We start from the raw sequence: 26,172 nt of genomic DNA on the forward strand, positions 1-26,172 counted from the left end.
TTTTTCAAGTTCATTTAATCTAGGAAAACGTTCGATTGTTTATGGAAAATAGACATGTCTTGGGGAACCTGGCTGGCTCAGTCCGTGGAGCGTGCTTCATCTCAGGGTCCTGAGTTTGAGCCCCACGCTGGGTGTAGAGATTATTAAAAAAATAAATAAACTTAAAAAAATAGTCTTCAGAGTTATCAGTATTAAAATTAAAACTTTTATTCTGCCAGGGTTTACTTCAGTTAAATAAGTTGATATGATCTCTGTTACAAAAGGAAAAAAAATTTAATACCTTGGACGAATGACTGACCTTGATGTCTTATAAAGTTCTTATGGGAAATCTAAGCATAACTGTTAATAACGAGTAAATTAAACAGGCATAAATAAAATAAAACAATTTTTAGGTAAACTTTAAAAAGACTCCCAAATCTTTTTGGTAACCTAACACCTTTAAATTTTGCTGAGTTAGGTTAAGTGTAAGTTAAGTTAAATTCATTAAAGATCTAGATCATTTCCAAATAAGATAAAATACTGCAACATTAATTACTGAACGTACTGAATTTTGGCTTCCTTATTGCAGAGAAACTAAAGATAAATTTGGGTCTGTTAGTAAGCATGTTTTATTAAAAGACTATACTATACTATGAAAAAGTATGTGTCTAAAAATTATGAAATACATTTATCAATTTGCCAGTCTTGAGAATGCTGGTGTAACAGGTCACAATTGCTTACTTATCAGCTTTCAGTAGAAATTAAGTTGTCTAAGAGGTAAAAATTCTAATAAAGGAAACAACTATGTGAGAAAGTAAGATGTGTATTTTTGGTAAAAAAAAAGAAAAGAAAAGAAAAGAAATACATTTTTATTAAGGGAAAAGAAAGTAATTTTGTCCTAATGTGAGGGTGGTTGGTTATTTATTTATTTAGAAAGAGAGAGGGAGAGAGAGAGAGGGAAGGGAGGGTGGGAGGGACAGAGAGAGAGGGATGGAGAGAATCTTTAGCAGGCTCCACTCCCTGTGCTGAGCTCCATCTTCTGACCGTGACATCATGACCGGAGCAGATATCATGAGTCACAGTCTCAACCAACGGAGCCACCCAGGCACCCCAAGGGTGGTTATTTAAAGAGGGAAACCTGAGGACAACATTTGAATGTGAAAAAGAAAGTTGTAGAAGTTTCATGAGAAAAAAAAAGTCTTTGGGAAGGAATTTTTTAAAAGATTTATGTATTTTAGAGACAGAACTTGCACAAGCAGGGGGAAGGGCAAAGAGAATCCTCAAGCAGACTCCCCACTAAGCAAGGAGCCCAACATTGGGCTCTATCCCAGGATCCCAAGGTCATGACCTGAGCAGAAATCAAGAGTGGGCCACTTAAGCCACTGAGCCACCCAGGCGCCCCCTTTGGGAAGGAATTTTATATGTGGTCAGGACTGAGAAGATTGGAATGAATAAGGTGGAGGTTTTGCTGGGTTTTTGTTTGTTTGGTTTTATTTATTTATTCTTTTACTTTACTTACTAGTGAATTGTTTATTTGTATCTTTTGCACAATTTCTTTTGGAATGAGTAGGTTTTAATATCAAGAGTAAGCAGGCACAACATTCGAATTTGGTTTTCTCTCTGTTAAAAGGACAAAGGTTTTGTTTTTTTGTGTGTGTTTTTGTTTTTAAATACTTTCGGTCTGCTTCAGTCTTTTCAACCTCGAACATTCCGAGAGATTGGCTGAAGTAAGTAGGCTTATTCGACATGTCCAACAGCGTGGGAAGCATTGTCAAATTAGCAGTAATACTAAGCTTTCTCTACGTTGTAATTGTAAGGTTGTGGCCCATGGGGGTGAAGTCCGTTCTGCTTCTATAGTAATGGCTCCTCATTGCCAGACCTTTGCCATCCTGATGTCCTGGTAACCAGGCAACAGTTAGTTCCTCAAGCAGAGAAATTAAGGTGGATAAACAATGGCTATACATTAAACAAACAGGGCCCTGGGAAAACCAGGACGCCTGCTTGGCTCTTCCTGGCTCCCTGACAAACCCCACGTTTTGGTGTTTGCATTCCTTCGCCCACCATAAGGGCATTTAAGATGACCCCAATTATAAATGGACATCGGTGGAAAGACTTCTAGAATATTGCAAAAAACAGTCTATGCAATGTCTGACTTGTCAAGTCCATGATCCTGGAAAGTTTGTTTTTGTCTCCAGGGGCCCCTGACCTCCTTCCTCTGGACACTTTGAACACCTGCAGCCGGATTTTTTTTTTTAACAGCCACCACGTATGAGTTACCAATATGTTTTTGTTCTCTCTTACATGTTTTCTGGATGGGCTGGACCTTTTCTCTACTGCAAGATTGTTGCCCTCATGGTGTGGGGAGAAAACTGTTAAAAATGTGTTTCTCACTTGGGATAGATCTTCTAGAATCTCCAGGGATTGAAGCTCCCACTTCACTGGACAGGTCATACAACGCCTCATGAAAACCTTGCAGACTTCTTGGAATTCCATCAGCATACAACCTTTTGTGGATCCCTTGTCTCGTTCTAGTATGCCCAGCTACTGTAAGCTTCTAAAGTCTTATGCTCAAGTCTGTCATCAACAGGTTAAAGAAGCCTTTCCAGATCCCAATTCAAAGGAACCTATTGGTCATAGTCTAAAGCCTGGTGACTGGGTATTCTAGAAACATCATCAGAGGAAGACAGCCCTTGAGCCCTGTTGGAAAGGACCCTACCAAGTGTTCCTGATGACAAACCCTGCTGCAAAACTTGAAGGTATTGAGCCTTGGGGACACATCACACAGGTAAAGGAGGCTTCCACCCACTACCTGATCCCGTATGGATGCTGGAGACCTCCAAGTCCAGTTGACAAGGAAGAGAAGTAGGTGACTTCCAGGTAGACGGCCTCCATCCAAGAGGACGGATCGACTTCATACTTTAAACAGGACACTCTCCTTCCCTTCCTTTCCTTTACTCTGGCGTTGGCCTGGAAAACAGCGCCTTCATCTGTATCTCCTCAGCCACTGCAAAGGGGGTTAATGCCTAGAATTTAAAACCACTTTTTATTTCAGGCTAGGGGAAAATCTAACTGCGCCCTTAACTTTTCTTGAACAAAGTAAGACAGTCCTGAAATTTACATCCTGAATTACAAAAGATCTACCAGGAGGTTTTCGTGATTCAAGACTCATTCCTTTCAGTAGGTTCCTACCTCCCTGATTAAAGATAGATGTAAATGAGGCTGTGATTGGGAACTTCTTAATTCTTGAAATTTCATCATTTGCTGTCAGAGCAATAATAGCCCAACAAAGATCCTTAGAGTTTCTGGCCAAGGTTGTTCTTGATAATAAAATAGCCCTTGATTATCTTTTAGTTGAACCAGTAGGTGTCTGCTGTGGCCAACACCACCTGCAATCCTGGGATTAAAACTTCTGTGGAAGTCAAAACTGATTTACATAAGATCACTGAGCAAACCACTTGGCCTGAAAGAATGACTCCTTCAGTGGGGTCTTTCTTTGACTCATTTAAATTTTTTTAAGATTTTATTTATTTATTTGAGAGAGAGAGAGAGAGAGAGAGTGAGATAGAACGAACTAGCAGGGAGAGGGACAGAGGGAGAGGGAGAAGCAGCCTCCCTGCTCAGCAGGGAGCCTGATTCGGGGCTCAATCCCAGGACCCTGGGATCATGACCTGAGCCAAAGACAGACACTTAGCTGACTGAGCCACCCACGTGCCCTGACTTACTTAATGTTGATTGGTTTGGGTCTTGGGGAACCACAGCTTTGAAGCACACTCCAAATATTGGGAATTATCCTGTTTCTAACAATCACAATAATCTTCCTGCTGTGTTCTAGCCTCTCAAAAGCCTTAAATGTGTGTTCATAGCCGCTAACCACCATGCAAATGATCTCCCTACCATGAAACTTCAAAAAAGGAAGCATGTGAACCTGAAGTCATAATCTGTGAATATCATGGTGATTAAGCAAAAACATCATGACCCGTGTACCTCATGCAAGGAGAGATCAAAAGGGGCTGTGAGCACTACCGATCGGAGCTAGAGAGTGATGCTAATGCCTTACATTTTGAGCATATCTCTTGGTTAAGCCGAGATTCTGATCGAAAAGGAGTAATTGTTAAAAAGAAAACCACAGGCCCCCAAAATGGCTTAACTTAGGTTCGAGCCCCAAGTCAGTAAACCAAGACTTAATACCTAACCTGAATGCAGTCTCAACACCCTAGAAACGTAGTGTTTTACCAGTCAACATTGGGATTTCCTGGTCAGTGCTAGGAAATTTACTGATAGACCCCTTCTGCTCCTCTTGGGAGGGTGACCTTGTTGAAAACAATAGATTCTTTGTTAATAATTTCCTTTCTTCCACTCCTTCTCTAACTTTAAAAACCTTTGCTTTTCTGTGGCCCTTTGGAGCTCCCCTCTACTCACTAGATGGAATGCTGCCCCATTCGTGAACTGATTAATAAAGTCTGTTCAGTCTTTAAAATATACTTGGTTTAACTTTCGTTATTCAGCACCAGGAAGTAACCTATCACTGACTTAGACCTGAATATGTTTGGTTCTAAAGTCTCTGCCCTTTTTACTTTTTATGCAAAAGGGAAAACATATGAATGTTCCTAGCACAGAGGCTAGCATCACAAAAGCGAAACATCTTTTCATGCCATCGGTCGTTGGCAGAGGAGATGTCTCCATCTTCTGCCGCACCGGATCCCCCCGGCCTTAGACGAAGCTGCTTTCCTACAAGAAGAGAGGACTGGACAGCAGGGAACCCGGGAAGGCTGGGGAGGAGTGTGGCTGGGCAGTTTCCCTGACTGGGGAGCTGAGTAGGTCCGGGAAGCTATGCCCAAGGCTTAATGTCTAGTAAGTAGTCAATTGGGTACAAAGGCGAAAACTGGCTGCTCGTCAAAGCGTCCTCTGCATGCCTTGGACTGAATTTCAGGAGCGTGCCCAGGGCTGTCCCCCGCCCGGTTCCTGCCTGGTTGCTGTGGACTGCTCTCTGAGCTCGGAGTAAATAGACCCCGCCCCTCCCAACTATAATACCCCTCTATTCCCCAGGATTGGCACGGGGAGTTGGGGGAGGCATTCTTTTAAAAATTTTTTTAAAGATTTTATTTATTTATTTGAGAGAGAGAGAGCAGGAGCAAGGGGGAGGGGCAGAGGGAGAGAGAGAAGCAGGTTCCCCACTGAGCACGGAGCCCCATGTGGGGCTCCATTCAGGACCCTGAGATTATGACCGGAGCCAAAGGCAGCTGCTTAAGCGACTGAGCCCCCAGTCACCCCCGAGGGAGTCATTCTAAATCTCTTTTACCAGAAGTCATCTGTGAGGACAGTGGCCTGATACACTCATGTCACCAAAGCTCTACTCATCTACCATCCCAGTGTGCAGTGCCCCAGATGCCCTCTAGCCTCCAGCAGCAAAGACCACTTGGGGCTTACAGAATCTCAGATTGTTGGAGCAGGAAGGGTCTCTTATCGAATGCCCCGGGTAACTCTTTTCTGGCGTTTGCCAGCCTGGATTCTAAGGCATTGGTGTATCCTGATCAGGTTCCTTGGTGACCGTAGACACCATTTATGGAGCCCTCCCAGCCGTTTATCTTCTACCTGCTGTGCATCTGGGCTGGAGTTCCTCTGTCAATCCTGCGGACCTAGCCCTCAATGAGGACACAGCCTTTCCACATTCATGTTCTCCCTGAATTCTTATATCATCATTATCTTTGTGGATGGCAGAATGGAAGCTCAGAATGGAGAAATGATTTATTCAAGGTTCAGCTTCTAGGAAACAATGAAAATGGGAGTCACGGCCTGTCCCCACCGCCATGGTCAGCGCCAGACAGAGGGCTCCTTTAACTACTTTCTCTACCTGCCCCCCAGTTGTCTTGCTCTATAGGCAGTAGGCACCTAGTAAATATTTATGATGGAATGGGGGAAAAAAGGAGGGGGCTTGGAGGAAGGAGGTGTGGGTTCAAAACCTTGTCTCTAGAGCGTGGCCTGGGACCTTGGGAGAAGCGTTTAAACCCCTGAAGTCTGGTTCATCAGGCATATACAGCTGATGATAATAGTAACTCTCTATTCCTGGGAAGATCGTCAGACTCCATGAGACGGTGAGCACAGAGCCTGGCACACAGTCAGCTCCAAGAGAGCGCTGGTCTGGAAAACAGGAGAAAAAAAGAAGAAGAAGAAGAGGAAGAAGAAGAAGAAGAAGGAGGAGGAGGAGGAGGAGGAGGAGGAGGAGGAGGAGGAGGAGGAGGAGGAGAAGGAGAAGAAGGAGAAGAAGAAGGAGAAGAAGAAGAAGAAGAAGAAGAAGAAGAAGAAGAAGAAGAAGAAGAAGAAGAAGAAGAAGAAGAAGAAGAAGAAGAAGAAGAAGAAGAAGAAATAGAAGGAGGAGGAGGAGGAGGAGGAGGAGGAGGAGGAGGAGGAGGAGGAGGAGGAGGAGAAGAATGGAAGAGAAAAGAGGAAAAGAGAAACATACATCCAAAATCGCTTGAGATTGTTAGGTGTTTCATTTTCGTGGGCCTCGGTTTCTTGCGTCAAATGGGTTCATTTATCAATAACAACTGCTTTTTCTATAGCCCCCAGTATGTGCTGTGTGTGACTACACTAGACCTCTGTCGTGAATCCTTAAACGGGGATCTGCGCTCTGATCTGGTTGCCCCAGGGCCAACCACTTAATCCCCAAGCTCTATTTGCCTCCCTGTGGGCCGGTCCTTCCTTCCCCAGGGGCATTACAGGGAGACCCAGGAATCCTGGACCAAGCCCTGGCCGCCCGCAACCTTGCGCTCAGGGCCCAGCGGGGAGGAGGGAGGGGAGGAGTGGACAAGGGTCCGGCTGCAGCTGGTCGAGCTGCGCCGGGCCTGGAAGCTGCTCAGGTTCCTGGTTCCCACCGGGGCCAAGAGTGACACCTGATCCCCAAGGATTGTGAAATGGTCTGAGGTGGCAGCCCGCCCGCGGTGGCCACTGAGCCCCACCCCTACCCCACGCCCCCCCTCCCCAGCGCGTGGTTAAATCCCCGCATCCGGGCGGCGGCTCACACCTGCACCCCGCCCCGGCGCAGCACCATGCCCGCCTGCCGCCCGGGTCCCTTCGCCGTCGTCCTCCTCTTCGGCCTGCTGCTGCTCGGCCTCCCCCGGGTCCCAGGTGAGCGGGGCGGGGACAGCCCTGGGGCCCAGAGGGGCCGTTCCAGGAGCACCAGCCAGAACTGGGCCCAGCCGAGGCGCACGTAGACTCTTTGGGAGCTGAAGAAATGGGGATTCCTGGGGCGGAAGTGGGGAGACACATGAAGACTAAAATTTGAGGATTCCCTGGTTCCCGAAGGTGGTGACCCTTGGAGCTTGGGGTGTGGGGTCCAGTGTGCTGGAGGTGGGGAAGCCCACTGTGAAATTTGGGGCATAGGCTCTGTGCTAAACGTGGCGGGTGGGGGAACCCTCTGCTTAGACGTCGGAAGCTCCTGGATGTTCGCTGTGCGGGGGGGGGGGGTCCCTAAAGATTGAGGGCGCCAAGGATGAGGGTTCGGTACCCCCCACCCCGTACTTCCAAGTATTGGGGCCCCCGGCCCGGAGGTGGGGCCCTCTGAAGACTGTAAGAGGGACGCCTAGGGCCAGAGACTGAGAATCCCTTGGAGCTGGAGATCTGCAGCCCTGGGCGCAGGCGGTGGGCTCGCTCTGAGACCCGGGCTCCCCGTCCACTGACCGTGCGCCTCCCAGGCGGAGCAGCGGAGAAGCCCGGCGTGTGCCCCCAGCTACAGGCCGACCCGAACTGCACGCAGGCGTGCCTCTCTGACGCCCAATGCGCCGGCAACCTCAAGTGCTGCCAGGCCGGCTGCGCCGCTGTCTGCCACCTGCCCAACGGTAACCCCGGGAGCCTGGGGAGGGGCCGGGAAGGGCGGGGTGGGCTGGAGGAGGCAGAGCTTCCGGATCCGGGAAGAGGGCCCCCCACTCCAGGGACCCCTGCAGAGTCGAGACGGATGGAACCAGATGCTCTCGCGCTTCCTCGTGGCCCGGGGAGACAAAGGCGTAGCTGAAGCTCAGCGGGAGGTGGAGGGGTGGGAGGGTGGGGGAGGGAAGTGGGGGGGCGGGGAGGGGGGAAGGGGGGAGGTCCCCCACCCCCGCCTGGATTCCATTCCCTGGTGCGTGACGGGCTTCCGGGCAAGCACCAGCAGGGACGATGTTCCCGGTGTTCCCGGAGGTCAAGACACCGGGTTCACAGATTCCTCCCCTGCGGGTTGGAGCCTCGGGGAAGCCCGGGGCTGGCTAGCGGGCTGGGTCGCAAGACCTGGGGCGCCCAGCCCTCTTGGAGTCCCTCCCCTGGGGCGTCCTCCAGCTCTGGGGGAAGGACTTGGAGCGCCTGGCCTAGCAAGACTCCCCACATTCCTCTGTCCAGACGGAAAGAGGCTTTACACGTTAAGGGGAGCGCCCAGCCCATCCCGAAGATGTGGTTGTGAGTGTCAGACCAGAAGGCTCTTGCCCAAGGTCACACTGTCACCCCCTGGTTGGGGAGGAGTCACAGCGAGGGGCTTCAACTTTTGCCCCTTCTGGAAGGCTGGTTTGAAGGAAATCAGGACTCCTTGAGCACCTCTTCTCTCTTCCTGTATTTAAAACAAGCTCTAACACTCTAAAGATTGAGAGAGAGAACTATGGAAAGCGCTGGGGGTCCACAAAAGGTCCTTACTAGAGCTTGCTCTCTCCCCCGGTGTTATGCAGACGCTCATCAGAGCAGGGAGTGGCCTTATAGACAACTTGAAATCCAAGCTTCTCATTTTTCACAGGGAAAAACTGAGGACTAGAAGCAGGGATATGACCCAGGGCACCAAGCTGTGGTGATTGCTGGTCTTCAGCCAGAACACAGCCCCAGGATTCTCCCTCTCCGTTATTTCTCCCCAGATGCCAGTAGGGGCTGGGGTGGTTTGTAATTAGAGACCTCAGACATAGGTAGAGGGAGGACTGGCCCATGAGGGGCAGCTACTGGGTCTGGAGCCTTCTAATCTGGAACAGAGAGAGAAGGATCAGGAGACATGAGGATTGAGATAGAGAGAGGCAGACAGACAGACAGATGAGTAAGGAGGAGGGGGACAGAAGGCATGCCTATTGTAGGTGCAGTCTTTGCTGGTTTTGTTTGTTTGTTTGTTTTGTTTTGTTTTGTTTTTGTCTCAGATGGACTGGCTGAGGCAGGAAGAGGGATGGGGTCAGACGGCCTCCTGAGCTAGAACCTCAGAGCTGCCCATCTGCTAGCTGTGTGATCCTCAACAAGTTGCTTTACGTCTCTGAGCCTCTGCTTTCTCGTCATCAGAATGGGAATAATAATCCCAAACTTTGTGGGACTGACATGGGGGCTAAATGAAATAATACACACAAAAATGTCTCTGTAGGGAGCAGATCCTCTATCCGCAGGGACGTGTTTTGTCAGTAAAAGGTTCCTGATTCCCCTTTGGCCTAGGGAACCCCAGTGTCCAGACCTGCCCTTTTCATGGATTTCTCTATGCTGGGAAGGCAGCCACTCCTGTCCTGTTGAGCTAATCAGCCAGTTCTGTGCCTGTGTTTGACCTTGGGCTGGGCTTGGTCTTGGGGTTCCTGGGAATTGAGCCCAGTTCCCTTCTCCTTGACCCAGGAAGTGGAGCAGAGGGTGTGTGAGTGTGTGTGTGAGTGTGTGTGAGCAAATGGATGGCCAGAGACTGGGTTCAGGTCTTGGTTTTAGTTCTTCCAGCAGCATGGTATTGGGTGGTTCCAAAATCAAGGATGGAGGGAACAGGAGATGGAGGGGTTTGCAGGTGGCCTCCCCAGGTACCCCCGGGATCAAGGCTGACAGGCAGCTGTCCTGTTTGTGACACAGGGGGAGAACGGCGTTGTGGACAAGGACTCATCTCCAGGCATCCTCTCTGCCCGCTTCCCCTTGCTCCTTTTTCTCCCCAGAAAAGCAGGGTTCCTGCCCCAAGGTGAACACTGACTTCCCCCAGCTCGGCCTTTGCCAGGACCAGTGCCAGGTGGACAGCCAGTGTCCTGGCCTGTTGAAATGCTGCTATAATGGTTGTGGGAAGGTGTCCTGTGTCACTCCTGTCTTCTGAGGTAGGTGGGGGTGGGGGATGAGACGGGGAGGGGGAGTGCACTGATGTCTAGCTGTAAAGGTGGTTGAAAAGGAGGGCCTGGGCAAGCACACTGCTGTTCACTCTCTGTCCATTTCTTTGCTTTCACGTGCTCGACAAGTCTCTGCTGAGCATCTGTCCTGAGCGGTGCCCAGCCCTGGGTACTGAGGATGATACATGAGTGAGCGAATCAGACAAAAATTTCTCTCTGATGCGGTTTACAGGCCAACGGAAGAAAAATACATAAGCGAGTGGATTCTGTAGAATGTTCAAAGGAGAAAAGTGCCGTGGAGAAAAAGGAAACAGAACGGGGACGGGCGTGCTGGGGTAGGGGTGGGGCAGAGTGGGCAGGAAGCAGGGCTTTTTTTTTTTTAAACAGGGACACTCAGGGAAGGTCCCACCCAGAAGGCAGCATTTGAACATAGACTTGCCAAAACTTGAAGCTATGAGGATCTCGGGGGGCGGTGGGGGGTGGGTGGAGGGTGGTGGTGTTAAAGGTGAGGGGCAGCAGCTACAAAATCAGGAGTGTCCCTGGTGTTTCAGGAAAAGCCAGGAGGCTGGAAGGGAGCAAGGAGAACACAGGAAGAGGAAGGTCAGGGGTAAATGGAGCAGCTCCTCAGGGGCCTGATACGTCGCTACAGGACTTTGGTCTTGACCTGGAGATGTTGCCTCTGTGGAAATGGACATGCTCTGGCTTAGATCTGAAAAGATTGCTCAGGCTGCTGGATGGAGAGGAGACTGTGAGGAGGAATGGCAGAAGCAGGAGACCAGCGGGAGGCTCCTGTGAGAGGCCAGCCCGGAGATGACAGACCCGGGGAGCTAAGTGGCTGGGTTTGGGACATAATGTGAAGGTGGATGGGACAGTATTCACTGATGAATGACATTATTCATGGGACAGTATTTGCTGATGAATTGGGCTGCAGGGAAAAAGAAGATTTACTCTGTTTCCGTAGCATGCACCCAGAAAGTCAGCGGTGGGAGGAGCAGCTGTGTCCTGAGAGAGGGGACAGTGGACAGGACCTGGAGGAGACGGGGAAGTGGCAAGCTCTTTAAACGTGTCCAATGGGAGGCCAAAGACTGATCTTTAGTTTCGCCAAAAGCTTGGCTTTTCAGGACGCACGTGGCGGGCATCAAATGTGTATTGGAAGTGTGACAAGCACTCGCTCCGGGGCAGGTGGCGGCTGTGTTTGATCACCTCTGGTGGCTCTGACTGTGCAAGGAAAGGATTGTGGAGTGTCTCTCTCCCCTACTTACAACTAAAAATAAAACGATACTAAGTCCTAGAGAAAGTGTGAGTAAGTAAAGAAATACAAGGCCCCAAGCACGTTTAGTTGGCCCACTGGGAGATCCAGCGCTGTGCCAAGGTCTCTGTGTCAGATGCTGGGATGGAAGGTGACCACGGCCCTTCCTCACAGAGCAGCCCCGTGGCTGAGGTGGACGGATGGAAGACACTCCCAGTGCCTGTCCTCAGTGCCGTGGTGAGGGAAGGGCTGAGTGCTGTGGGAGCAGAGGAGGAAGGCCTCCCGGGGGCGGGGGGGGGTGGAATGGTAGAGACAGCAGGCTTTGCAGAGGGATGACCATGGGCCCGTCTTCAAAGATGGCCCGAAGGTCAGTAGTGGGGTGACATATAGGAGGAGAAGGAACCTGGAAGCACCCTGTGGTTGAAATCTCATTGTTGATGGGGGGCTAGCTCGAGATGCTCTCAGCCCAGGGAATGACAGGTCACTGGTGGGACTGGAATATTGCACAGATGAGAAGATCGAGACCACCGAGAGGGGAGGATGTGCCCAAGGCCACATGGTTGCTATTTCGAGGGGTCCTTCCAGTGCCTGAGCGGGAACCACAGTCTCCCAAGGGCTCAGAGCTCTCCAGTGATGCCAGCCATCCCTTGCCTACAAGTGGTGGGGGCATGGCTGGACTTCGTGGCCAGGAAGACCCAGGTTCAGATTTCAGCTCTGGCACTTAACTAGTTTTTGCCTCCCTGAGCTGCCATTGTTATGCTTCTAAAATGGGATCAATAGGATCTCCTTGACCAGCTAATCCCAGCTTAACCTAAAGAAGGGAGGCACGGTGGAACTTCCTGGTGGTTGAGGGACTTGCAGGGAGACAAATGACCATGGTCCCCCAGGAAGGCTGCTGCGGTTGGTTGAGACACGGTTACCCAGGTATGTCCCAGGATGGTCTGAAGCACAGGAGGTGAGTCTAGGACCCGCAGAGCCGCACAGGCCGAGCCCCCAGCCTCAGGAAGGCAAGGCTTTGCTGTGCGTGTAGTGGAAAGGGAGACTAGGGGAGCTCTGGTCCAGAATTTAAGCTCCAGGTCCTCTCGGCTGGTATTTTGGATATTGTCGTTGATGTGTCATTATGATTTTCTTCCTCCAGCTCCGGCCACCACAGCCTAAGGAGTGGGGGAGCAGACGTTTCTGCCCTGCCCTGCCTGGCTCCAGCCCAGCTACCCTCCCCTCTTTCTGGCCTCTGCACTCCCTCCAGGACTGAGCATTGCTTCTTCCTTTTCCAACCAATAAAGTGACCACTTCCAGCACCGGGTGCGGGGCATGGCCTCTATTCTTAATCATTCCGTCCCGGTCTCCCCTGACTCTGGGTTGAGGAGGGGTGTCAGGGGTGGGGGACGACCAGGTCATCAGGGCATGAAGACCAGAGCCAGATCAACTCTGAAACACCAAACATACATTCAGGGCTTGGCTTGTGCAGTAGCGCTTTTACCAGGAGGCTGAGGGTTATCCTTTCCCTGGGAGGGAGACAGAAGAGAGAACAGGCTCACAGACAGGATAGAATCGGTTCTGAAATCACTTCCATTCATGACCGGGAGCTTGAGAACAGCAGGTCTGGGTGCTGGACCCAGGGCTGGAAGACTTGTTTGTGAGATCTCCCCGAGCCACAGCAGCCCTCGGTGTGGCTGATGACTGTCCAAGTTCTAGACTAGGAGTCTGCCAGGTGACTTGCCTGCAGTTAAGTGGGTAGAAAGTGACAAAGCTGGGGTCCTTTCATTGGTTGTTGGTTTTGTTTTGCTTTGCTTTTTTCAAGATTTTATTTATTTATTTGAGAGAGAGCATGAGCTGGGGGAGGTAGGGGCAGAGGGAGAGGGAAAACAGACTCCCCACTGAACAGAGAACCTGACACGGGGCTCCATCCCAGGACGCCAAGATCATGACCTGAGCTGGACACAGATGCTTCATCAATGAACCACCCAGGTGCCCCTGGTTGTTGGGTTTTATCTTTATTTTTTAAAAATATTTTATTTGTTTGTTTGTTTAGAGTTGTTTGGGGGAGGGGCAGAGAGAGAGGGAGAGAGAGAATCCCAAGCAGACTCTTTGCTGAGTGCAGAGCCCAACAGGGGGCTCGATCTCACAGCCCTGAGATCATGACCTGAGCCGAAACCAACAGTCAACAGTTTTTAAATCGAACTGTTATTTTATAGAAATAATACAGTCACATGGACCAAAATTCAAAAGGTTAAAAAAAAAAAAACCCAGAAACAATGGAAAGGGTCTTTCAAGCTTGACCTCCTCCTCCAGCTGCTAGCTGTTTTCTGTGGGTGAAACCAAATCTACCAGTCTCTTGTGTGGTTTCTCAGAGACCTAGCTCAGTCTCAGGCCTCCCATCTCCTCTCTCTCTCTTCTTCTTCTTCTCCTGTTTCCCCGTTATCCCTTTCTATATTCTCTCTCTTCCCCTTGTTCTCTCTCTATCTCTCTATCCCCCCGTTCCCCTATCGCCTCTTTTTCTGGCCCTCCTCCATGCCCCTCTCTCTTTATCCCCTTCTCTCAATGTTCTCCTGCCCATCCCAGGAGAGCTTTTCCCTCCTTTGCTCTACCCACTATGGGATATGAGAGATCTGGGCAGCTTGAGGGCCATGATCTAGAGACAGAAAACCTTGGTGGCTGGGTGTCTCATCTTTTTGTGGGTCCCTGCTCCAGGCCATGAGCCAGGCAGGATCCCAAGTCTTCTCCACCCCGCCCCGGCCCCAGGAATGCAAGGTGAATGAGTCTCCCGGATGCAAGTGAGGGTGCTCAGGGCATAAGGCTTCCTCTTGGCGATAGATGGCAGTGTAGCTTTCTCTATCCTTTCCCTTTTCTGACGTCTCTCCCTGTCCATGCTTGGGTCCCCCCAGCCCTTGCAGGCAGCAGCAAAGGCATCCAGCTCTTAGGGACCAAATGTGTGGCTGCCACTCCTTCCACTCTCTCCTCATCTTCCCCAGATTTGCCCTCGGAGAGAACCCTGGGCAGGGCTCTGTCTAACTCACGCCAGGTATGCCTTTTGGAGGCATGCCATCATTCCTCAACCATTACCCACCCCGCAAACCTTTAGCACTCAAGATGCTCCTCTCCTTACCCTCTAGGCAGCTGCAACCGGCTGTCCCCTGAGCAGGACTAGCAGGTGAATTTGCTACTCCCAGTTTAACTCGAGAAACAAAGTGCCAGCAGCAGAATAGGAGACATGGTGGTGGAGGTTTTACTGCATGAGAAGGCTGCCCAGGACCACCCTGAGTAGGGGTCGGAGGGAGATGAACCCTTGGACCCTCCACCAGAACCCTGAGAGGGGGCAGACTTTTTCAAGGTGGCCCTGCCCCAGCAGTGTCCTGGGGAAGATGAAGTGAGGAGAAACATGGGTGGTGTTACCAAGGGTCCCAGTGATGAACAGGAAGAATCTGCTGGAAAAGGAGGGTTGAGGGGTGGAGTGGGTCAGGTGAGGAAATGGATGGGTTTGGGGTGCCTGGGTGGCTCAGTGGGTTAAGCCTCTGCTTTCGGCTCAGATCATGATCTCAGGGTCCTGGGATCGAGCCCCCACATCAGGCTCTCTGCTCAACAGGGAGCCTGCTTCCCCCTCTCTCTGCCTGCCTCTCTGCCTACTTGTGATCTCTGTCAAATAAATAAATAAAATCTTTAAAAAAAAAAAAAAAGAAAATGGATGGGTTTGGAGGAGTGCCCGGCTGAGAACATTTCTTTGATTCTCTTTGATTCCTGCTGGTGGCTGCTGTAGGTTAGGGACTCTGTGAGTCTTTGGTGGAGGAGTGGGAAGAGGAAGGAAGGAAGGAAGGGGCTGCTCTGGACTGGCCCCTTTCTCCCCATTCCCAGGTCTTGATGGGCTATGTATTGTGTAGCCAGACCACAGCAATGCTTAGTTCTGGCTGGGAGTGGCTCCCAGGCCCAGGAATCGTGATAGACTGCTGGCTCCAGATGGGAGTGTCACTGTCGTGGCACATCCTAGAGCCCCTCGGTCCTGCCACTGCTCCAGAGTTCAGGGCAGGGTTCCCTCCTGCATTTACTCTCCCATCTCCAATAGCAGATGGCTTTGCTGATGCATCTATGCCCCGTACTCTGGTCCAGAGGGCTGTGTGTGGTAACACCCAAGTGGAAGCAAGCCTCTGTTTTGCAGGCAAGAGCAAGTTTGGGGTTGGAAGGATAATAGAAGTTACATTAAAGAAGTTCTAAAGACAGACCAGTAGAGGGTAGCCCTGCCTAAGAAATAGCATAAGCAGAGGTATTCACTGATTCAGTAAATATTTATTGAGCACCTACTATGGGTTCTGTTGTAGGTGGTGGGTATTTGGGGTGTGTGTGTGTATCGGTGTGTGTGTAATGGGGGGCAGTCAATAGATCAGTGAACCCACACATGTATACCATGGCAGGTGGTAACATAAAGATGGGTAAGAGGACCAGGGAGTCCAGGGGATGGGGTGGAGGTGGGGTAGTTACTTCACAGACAATGTTCATTAGGCATCATCCAAGTACTGAGTGAAGGAGGACATGAGCCCTGTGACAATCCATGGGAAGAACTGCCCAGGCCCAGGAAACTTCCAGGCCTAAGAACCTGAGGTCAGAGTGTGCCCTGAGTATTCGAGGATCCTCTGGGGGACTAACGTGGTTGAAGTAAACGAGCTGCCAGGGTCACGAGGGGAGATGAGCTCAGAGAGGTGGTGCAGGCACAGAGTATGGAGGGTGCTGTGGTCACTGCAAAGACTTTACCTTTTATTCTAGGGAATTTAGGAGCCACGGGAGGGGTTTGAGCAGAGATGCGCTGTGATCTGAATTGTGTTTGAAAGGAAAAGTGAATTGGGGGAAATTGGATGGGGAGAGGAACCATGAGAGACTGTGGACTCTGAGAAAAAAACTGAGGTTTTTGGAGGGAAGGGGCGGGTGGGGGGATGAAGGAGCCTGGTGGTGGGTATTAAGGAGGGCACGTATTGCATGGAGCACTGGGTGTGGTGCATAAACAATGAATCTTGGGACACTGAAAAAATAAAATTTTTAAAAAGGGGGGAAAAAATCCTTCTGGTTGTTATGTTAAGAATAGACTCTAGGGGCGATGTGGGAACAGGGAGAACAGTTACACTACCCTCGCTGTCTCTGTAGGATCGCAGCGGCTGGAACATCTACGCCAGTGCCCAGCCAGACCCGACCTGTTGGGGTGAGCTCGTTACACATAAAGATGGGACTCCCAGTTCCCTGCCCGCCCCGAGGGCTGCTCTGTCCCCAGTGCTTGTGCACCTCACACTATAAACACCCCTCTGGAAATTTATCTGAAGCCCATTTGTTTCTTATGCCTTAGGTAGGGCTAGTTTTAGGATTATGGGCAGGATCTTGGCACTAGGGAAAGAGGCAATGGAAGGCAGCTGCCGTCAGTCTGAAAACAAGAGCTCACGATGGGAGGCTGGAGATTTCCAGTCAGTAGGCAGGGCTCCCCCTGGCCCACAGGACCCATTTGAGCCAAACTCCAGGTAGCAATCTACACAGACTCCTGGGTAGGGAGGTGCCCGGGCTGGCTGAGAGATTTGGAGCACAGAAGCCTCTCCACTGGCTTATTCATGATGTCTGAATAAGCCTCAAAACTGCTTTGAGGGGTGCCTGGGGGGCTCAGTAGGTTAAGCATCTGCCTTTGGGTCAGGTCCTGATCTTGGGGTCCTGGGATTGAGGTCCTCCCCCAGTGGGGAGTCTACTTCTCCCTCTCCATTTGCCTCTCCCTCCTGCTTGTGCTCTCTCTCTCAAATAAAATTTTTTAAAATGCTTTGAAATAGCATAAATCTCTTGACATATTCATATGCCAGTGAGGTACACCCGCACAATCACAGGACAGTTCTCCAGCTGTCTTGGGGAGTTCCCGTTCCCTATGGTTCTTTCTGTCACTTTGGCCTGTGGTTTCATGGGACACTGTATCCCACCTTCTTGGTAGCTATGATGTAGTTGAGGGTTATTTCTCTTTGTCTTTTTTCTTCTTTTTTAGGTTTTATTTTATTCTTTTCTTTCAACTTTTACTTTTGACATAATTTCAGACTCATGGTTGTAATATTAGTGCCGAGATTTCCTACATACTCTATGTATATCCATCGCATGCTTACGTTTTACATTTTTTTCCTTTATTTTTTAAAAAGATTTCATTTATTTATTTGACACGCACACTGAGAGAGAGATCACAAGTAGGCAGAGAGGCAGGCAGAGAGAGAGGGGGAAGCAGGCTCCCCATTGAGCAGAGAGCCTGATGCGGGGCTGGATCCCAGGACCCTGAGATCATGACTTGAGCTGAAGGCAGAGGCTCAAGCCACTGAGCCACCCAGGCACCCCGTACCACTTTTTTTTTTTTTTTCATTTCTTTCCCTCTCTCCACACCTCCCACCACATAGTATGTTTTTCTGTAGCACATGAGAGTAAGTTGTAGACATCTTAAATATCTCAGTCAATTTCCTAAAAATAAAGGCATTCTCTTAGGTAACCATAGGACCATAAGAATCAAATTCAGGAAATTAACATTGATATGATATTACTATCTAATCTACAGACAGGACCGGCTACGTAATTTAGGGGGCTTGATCCTGAATGAAAATGTGGGGAGCCCCTGTCCTCACAGCTGGAGAAAATGTGCCACTAAAGGTCCTCACGTATAATGCTTTTCCTTTCTTGTAGAGTCTCTCTCCAGACTTGTCATAGTGCTTCTTATTTATTACTTAATTTCACTCTCCCTCGGGCAGGAGGATACTTTGGGGGCAGTGAAGACTTTCAGAGGTGCCCAAGGTCCCTGCTCTGATACTTGGCACTGTGTCCTCGAGCATTCCACTTGATGCTGGACTCTAGTTCCATGCCCCAGCCATGGATGGGGAAATCAGTTTCCTCTTTCTACAGTGCCCCCACTCTAACCATGGGTGGGTGATCTCCAAGGGATTTCAGTCTCTGTGCTTGGTACATTGATTGGAGAGCGTGAGAGGTTAGCCCCTTCCAAGTGACCTCCTAGATGCACCGTGGTGCTGCCATCCCCAAACAGAGACACTGGCTGCCATAGCCTTCCCTGAAATGTCACGGGGTGTGCACACCTAACTCTCACCCCCTTGTACCCATTTCCATGCTCCCACAGGGGAGGTGAAGGCAATGACACACCTTGGGCCTCCCCACTAAGTGACTCAATTGCCACCCCAGCTGTAGGGTGTCAGGGTCAAGGGGGTGAAGGTGGAAATGGAGTCACTGGGCAGAGCCAGCGTGCCAGGAGACAGAGAGTTGGCTGCTAAGAATCCGTCCGGGGAAGTTAGCAAGTGGTGGGACGGCTTTTGTGCCAAGGCTGCATATCCCCACAGTATCCTATATTCTCCTAACAGTCTTCACCTACAAAGCACAAATTCAAAAGTAAAAATCCTGAGAATATCAAGTCAATGACCACAGATCACTAACCTCAGGTGCAGGGTCCTCCTGAGTATAGGACCCCATGTGGCTTAGTTGCATACCCGTGAAGTCTGTCTCTAGAACTTACCCAGATTTCACCAGATGTTTCAATAATGTCCTTTAGAGGAAAAGAAAATTCTGGATCCTGCATTGAATTCAATTGTCTTTAATCTTCTTTAATCCAGAAAAATTCCTTGATATTTTTTTTTTTTAATCTTTTGTGACATTGACATTTTGGAACATCACAGGCCAGTTATTTTACAGAATGTCCCTCAATCAAGCTTATCTGATACTTTCTCACGATCAGATTCATGCTAGGCATTTTTGGTTTTGGCAGCAATACTACTGAAGAGATAGAGTGTTCTTTGCGGTGTACCATCAGATGGTACATGATGTTGATTTGTTCTGTTAAGAGTGATGATGTTAACTTTGATTACTTGAGTAAGGTTGTGTCTGCCAGGATTCTCCACAATCAAGTTCCTATTCTCCCCCTTGTAAGGAATAAGCATCCATCAGAATATGCTTTGTAGCTCTGTAAATATCCTTTTGCTTCTCAAAATTTGATTCACTAGTTTTAACATCTGTTGATGATTCTGCCAGTTTCAGTGATCATTGAATGGTTGCCAAACAATGGTTCTTCTCTTTCTATCCCTTACCGAGCTCCTTTGGGCTTCCCATCTCTCCAGTGTGAGGGCTGAATATTGTGGTCTAGCTACTGTCCTGAGCCCAGGGACAGGCTAGGGGTGGGGAGTAAACTTGCTTGGCATTTTGGGGATCTCTCCTCTGAGTTTTGGTTAAGTGTTCTATGCTGGGGTTTAGTCCTTGTATTTAATGGAGTATCCTACTCCTAAGAGGGGTTTATCCACGTGTTGGGACAGAGCTTGGCATCTGCTTACTCTACAAAATCTCTCCACAGTAGTCATATGCTCATCCGTGCATCAAAAGAGAAAAGCACAAGGTGCCTTTGTACTTTGGGCCCTTTATGAATAGCTCAAGTAGGGAAGAGGAGATTTCCCAAGGGCTTTCACTCAATCTCCTTCCTCCGACCTGATCTCCCAATCCTTTGTTTATAGTTTGAGCCTATTGCTTGGGGGTGATGTGCTCCCAGCTGTCACATTCTGTGTCCTGCTCTGCCTTTCTCCCAGCTCAACAGATAAGTGGTTATCCCTGCTGGTTTTGGCCATTTCTACTGGGGTCCTACAGGAGGCTTTTACTCTTTTTTTTTTTTTTAAGATTTTATTTATTTATTTGACAGACAGAGATCACAAGTAGGCAGAGAGGCAGGCAGAGAGAGAGGAGGAAGCAGGCTCCCTGCAGAGCAGAGAGCCTGATGTGGGGCTCCATTCCAGGACCCTGACACCATGACCTGAGCTGAAGGCAGAGGCTTTTACCCACTGAGCCAGCCAGGCGCCCGAGGCTTTTACTCTTAAGGGTTCTTTCATTACTTTTTCCTGGGCTGTTCACTCTCAGCTCTCTGTTTTATTGTCTCCAGTTCGGGAACCGTTGTGAGAATTTTCAGGTGTGAGTGGTCTCGTCTTTTTCAGCATGGTTTCTGCACATTTTGTATCACAATTCACCAGACTATTATTTTTACTTCTAAAAGTGCAGCAATTTCCTGCCCTGTCAGTCTAGATCCTCCCAAGAGGGAATTAGATGTACAAGAGATTTACCGTGGAAGCACCACGAAGGCTAAGTGGAGGAGTCAGGGAGCATCTTCAGATGGCGATGCGGGTCTCACACCAGTGAAACGAGGCGGGAGGGAAGGGGGTGTGGGCAGAAAGTCTCTGATTGTAGCTCAGTTCTAATAAGGCTTGTCTGGGCCAGTGGGAAATCTTGGTTACTTATTAGGGAAGTCCTCTATGTCTTTCCTTTCCTCTATGGTATAATTTCTATGAAATTAACCAACAGAGTACCTATTGATTAGGTACTCTGTATATGTCACTTTCCTTGGCTCAGTGTAGAGGAGAAATGTGTAAAGCAAGGTCCTTGTTTTCAACATGCAAAACGTGAACATGAAAAGGTAGAAGCCAGCAGACCCCCTCCCAATATTCATGTGGAGTCTATTTGGAGAAGTCAGGGGTTTTTATGGGGTGGAGAGGTGAGGAGGGACTGGCTGGCCATGGAAGAGTTGTGCTTTAATGATAGCAAACTAATTAAGAACATGGGCCCTGGAGTCAGACTTTGCTGTTGTGGCTGTTTATTTATTTTTTATTTTTTTATAAACATATAATGCATTATTAGCCCCAGGGGTACAGGTCTGTGAATCGCCAGGTTTACACACCTCACAGCACTCACCATAGCACATACCTTCCCCAATGTCCATAACCCCACCACCCTCTCCCTCCCCCCTCCCCCGGGCAACCCTGTTTGTTTTGTGAGATTAAGAGTCTCTTATGGTTTTTCTCCCTCCTGATCCCATCTTGTTTCATTTATTCTTTTCCTACCCCCCCAACCCCCAACGTTGCCTCTCAACTTCCTCATATCAGGGAGATAATATGATAGTTGTCTTTCTCTGATTGACTTATTTCACTGAGCATAATACCCCCTAGTTCCATCCACATTGTCACAAATGGCAAGATTTCGTTTCTTTTGGTGGATGCATAGTATTCCATTGTATATATATACCACACCTTCTTTATCCATTCATCTGTTGAAGGATATCTAGGTTCTTTCCATAGTTTGGCTATTGTAGACATTGCTGCTGTCCACATTGTTCGGGTGTACATGCCCCTTTGGATCACTATGTTTGTATCTTTAGGGTAAATACCCAGTAGTGCAATTGCTGGGTCGTAGGGTAGCTCTATTTTCAACTTTTTGAGGAACTTCCATGCTGTTTTCCAGAGTGGTTGCACCAGCTTGCATTCCCACCAACAGTGTAGGAGGGTTCCCCTTTCTCCGCATCCTCGCCAGCATCTGTCGTTTCCTGACTTGTTAATTTTAGCCCTTCTGGCTGGTGTGAGGTGGGATCTCATTGTGGTTTTGATTTGCATTTCCCTGATGCTGAGTGATGTGGAGCACTTTTTCATGGGTCTGTTGGCCATCTGGATGTCTTCTTTGCAGAAATGTCTGTTCATGTCCTCTGCCCATTTCTTGATTGGATTATTTGTTCTTTGGGTGTTGAGTTTGTTAAGCTCTTTATAGATTTTGGATACTAGCCCTTTATCTGATATGTCGTTTGCAAATATCTTTTCCCATTCTGTCAGTTGTCTTTTGGTTTTGTTAACTGTTTCCTTTGCTGTGCAAAAGCTTTTGATCTTGATGAAGTCCCAATAGTTCATTTTTGCCCTTACTTCCCTTGCCTTTGGCGATGTTCCTAGGAAGAAATTGCTGTGGCTGAAGTTGAAGAGGTTGCTGTCTGTGTTCTTCTCAAGGATTTTGATGGATTTCTTTCTCACATTGAGGTCCTTCATCCATTTTGAGTCTATTTTCATGTGTGGTGTAAGGAAATGGTCCAGTTTCATTTTTTTGCAGGTGGCTGTTCAATTTTCCCAACACCATTTGTTGAAGAGGCTGTCTTTTTTCCATTGGACATTCTTTCCTGCTTTGTCAAAGATTAGTTGACCATAGAGTTGAGGGTTTATTTCTGGGCTCGCTATTCTGTTCCATTGACCTATGTGTCTGTTTTGTGTGGCTGTTGTTTATTATGTTATGTTAGTTACCATACAGTATTTCATTAGTGGAGTCAGACTTTGATTCAAACACCAGCTTCATTCCTTGCCAGTCTGCTATTTGGGACAAGTCATTTATCTTCCTGACCTTCAACTTTCTCATTTGTAAGATACAGTTATTAATAGGATCCTCCTCTCCAGAATGTTGAGGATATTAAATGAGATAATGTATGCAAGGCACTAAGGTTGCTTCCTGGAATATCATAAGTGTTTCCTAAGTGGTAATTATTAAAATTTTAATGAAATGTATTATGTATCAAAACGCTTTTAAAATGCATGTCCTCTTTGATCCAGAAATTATACTTCTTAGATTCTCTCACAACTAAACAATCTGAAATGTTTCACAGTGATTTTTATCTTTGCAACATTAACTTATTACATTGAAAAACCATAAAAAATCTTAACATTCAATCATAGATTGCTTTTTTTTGTCATTTAAAAAAATGATTTATTTGTTTTAGAGAGAGAGTGTGAGGGGAGGGGCAGAGGGTGAGGAAGAGAATTTCAAGCAGATTCCCCAATGAGTGCAGAGCCTGACTTAGCCTGACTCACGACCCTGAGATCATGACCTGAGAGGAAATCGAGAGTTGGGCACTTAACTGACTGAGCCACCAAGGCACCCCTTGAATGTCATTTTTAAACTACTCATCCTTCCGGGACGCCTGGGTGGCTCAGTTGGTTAAGCAGCTGCCTTCGGCTCAGGTCATGATCCCAGCGTCCTGGGATCGAGTCCCACATCGGGCTCCTTGCTTGGCAGCGAGCCTGCTTCTCCCTCTGCCTCTGCCTGCCACTCTGTCTGCCTGTGCTCACTCTCGCTTCTCTCTCTATGACAAATAAATAAATAAAATCTTAAAAAAAAATAAATAAACTACTCATCCTTCCGTACCCAGAAACTTCCTTATTGTTGGACATCTGGTCATGTGAGATAACAAATTTCACATTTTAAAGTGAGTTGGGGTTTCTTTTATTTGTTTTTATATATTTTTTTCATTTAATTTTTTCATTGTTCCAAGATTCATTGTTTATGTACAACATCCAGTGCTCCATGCAATACATGCCCTTCTTAATACCTACCACCAGGCTCACCCACCACCCACCCCCCTCCCCTCTAAAACCCTCAGTTTGTTTCTCAGAGTCCACAATCTCTCATGGTTCATCACCCCCCCCCCATTTCCCCCAATTCACTTTTCCTTTCCTTCTCCTAATGTCCTCCATGTTATTCCTTATGTTCCACAAGTAAGTGAAACCATAAGATAATTAACTTTCTCTGCTTGACTTATCTCACTCAGCATAATCTCCTCCAGTCCCATCCATGCTGATACAAAAGTTGTGTATTCATCCATCCTGATGGAGGCATAGTGCTCCATTGTATATATGGACCGTATCTTCTTTATCCATTAGTCTGTTGAAGGGCATCTTGACTCTTTCCACAGTTTGGCAATTGTGACCATTGCTGCTATGAACATTGGGGTACATGTGGCCCTTCTTTTCACTATATCTGTATCTTTGGGGTAAATACCCAGTAGTGTAATTGCAGGGTCATAGGGAAGCTCTATTTTTAATTTCTTAAGGAATCTCCACACTGTTTTCCAAAGTGACTGCACCGACCTCAACATGACACAGGAATCCATCAAAATCCTAGAGGAGAACATAGACAGTAACCACTTCGACATCGGCCACAGCAACTTCTTTCAAGACATTTCCAAAGGCAAAGGAAGCAAAAGCAAAGGTGAACTTTTGATACTTCATCAAGATCAAAAGCTTCTGCACAGCAAAGGAAACAGTTGACAAAACAAAAAGGCAACCCATAGAATGGGAGAAGATATTCGCAAAGGACAGTACAGACAAAGGGCTGATATCCAAGATCTATAAAGAACTCCTCAAACTCAACACCCAAAAAACAGTTGATCAAGTTAAAAAATGGGCAGAAGACATGGACAGACACTTCTCCAAAGAAGACATATAAATGGCTAACAGACACATGAAAAAATGTTCATCATCATTAGCCATCAGGGAGATTCAAATCACAACCACATTGAGATACCATCTTACACCAGATAGAATGGCCAAAATTAACAAGAAAAGAATCAACAAGAGTTGAAGAGGATGTGGAACAGCTTGCTTTAAAAAAATATAATCTATTCATACAAGGAAAGCTCTGTGCCTTTTAGGAATTATGTTGCAGAATATTTTTTTATTATGTTATGTTAGTCACTGTACAGTATACCATAAGGTTTTTTTTTAAGGTTTTATTTATTCATTTGAGAGAGGGAGAGGGGCAGAAAAAGAGGGAGAAGCAGGATCCCTGATGAACCAGCCGGGATCCTGATGTGGGGCTCAATCCCAAGACCTGGTGTTCCATGATTCATTGTTTGCATATAACACCCCGTGCTCCATGTTGCAGAATATTTGATGATATGAGAAAATATTCACCAAATACTATTAACTGATAAAAACAGATTATAAATCTGCATTAATATATGCTCTTAAATTATTCTCTATTATTCTTCCCAGAAAGTTTCTTTTCTTTTTTTTTAGATTTTTATTTATTTATTTATTTTTATTGAGAGAGATAGACAGTGAGAGAGAGCATGAGAGGGGAGAAGTTCAGAGAGAGAAGCAGACTCCCTGTGGAGCTAGGAGCCAGATGCGGGACTCAATCCTGGGACTCTGGGATCATGATCTGAGCCAAAGGCAGTTGCTTAACCAACTGAGCCACCCAGGTACCCAGAAAGTTTCTTTTTAAAGGCTTTGAGAATCCTGCTACTGCCCGCAGGGGCATTTGGAAGACCTTCCTCCATCATAGTGAATTAAGAAATTTTTTAAAGGTTTATTTACTTATTTAAGTAATCTCTACACCCAATGTGGGGATTAAACTCACGACCCTGAGATTAAGAGTTCCACACTCTCTGACTGAGCCAGGCAAGCACCCCAGAATTAAGAAATTTAATTAGACCCTCAATACCATGTCAAAGGATTATTCCCAGGCCCCATGCAGCTCATTTGGCACCCAGTGGACTGGTTTTTTTCTTTCTGGCAATTTTTGTTTATCCTTCCATTTAAGCAACTTTTATAACAAAACATCTCTCAGAACCTAGAGTTGATGTTGTAGGACCATTTGGGTATTTGTACTCACAGGGATCAGGCACTATGAGCCTTGAGCTTTCCATCTGTGAACAAATATCAGGGAAGAAAAGTGGGGAAGGGAAAGACCCAAGAACTGAGACTTCTAGCAGTCACTGCCATCAAGTTACTCCTTGCAGACAGACTTCCAACATGGCCCCAAACATTCCTCACATCTTGGTATGAATGCCCCTGCACACTTCCTTCCTGAAGTGTGGGCTGGACTAAGTGACTTCCTTTTAATGAGTAGTGATGTAATGGAAAGTGATGGGGTGGGGGAGGAGAGTGGGATATGTCTGTTGTCTTGGCAGCAAACCCTTTGAACAAAAGTTGTGGCTGGAAATCAGCCCCTTGAGGGAAGTTCTGAGATCTATAAAAAAGTGTAGCATAGCAGTTATGATCATGGACTTGGAAATAGACCAGTCTGGGCTCCATGTCCAGCTCTGCGACTTTCCAACAGTGGGCCTTGGAAAACTTACTGTGGAAACAGTAATGGAAATCAGTTAATGTTATCTGTGTTTCCCCATCTACAACAGCTTCTTTTTTTAAAATTTCACTTTTTTAGTTTTTTTTTCATTTTTAAATTTAAATTCAATTAGCCATGGTATAGTACATCATTAGTTTTTTATATAATGTTTAATGATTCATCAATTGTGTATAACATGCAGTGCTCATCAGG

At 47.7% G+C, this 26,172-nt stretch overlaps 1 protein-coding gene across 1 annotated transcript; it reads left to right on the forward strand.

The window, feature by feature from the left end:
* Positions 1-6,964: 6,964 nt before the first annotated feature.
* WFDC2 (WAP four-disulfide core domain 2) lies at positions 6,965-12,581 on the forward strand. The gene is made up of 4 exons (XM_047746904.1): positions 6,965-7,104; positions 7,671-7,814; positions 9,873-10,025; positions 12,422-12,581. The coding sequence occupies exons 1-3, from the start codon at positions 7,026-7,028 to the stop codon at positions 10,022-10,024; spliced, it is 375 nt and encodes a 124-aa protein (XP_047602860.1). The 5' UTR covers positions 6,965-7,025; the 3' UTR covers position 10,025; positions 12,422-12,581.
* Positions 12,582-26,172: the final 13,591 nt, after the last annotated feature.

This window comes from Lutra lutra, chromosome 9 (genome assembly GCF_902655055.1).
Source record: "Lutra lutra chromosome 9, mLutLut1.2, whole genome shotgun sequence".
Lineage (NCBI taxonomy): Eukaryota > Metazoa > Chordata > Mammalia > Carnivora > Mustelidae > Lutra > Lutra lutra.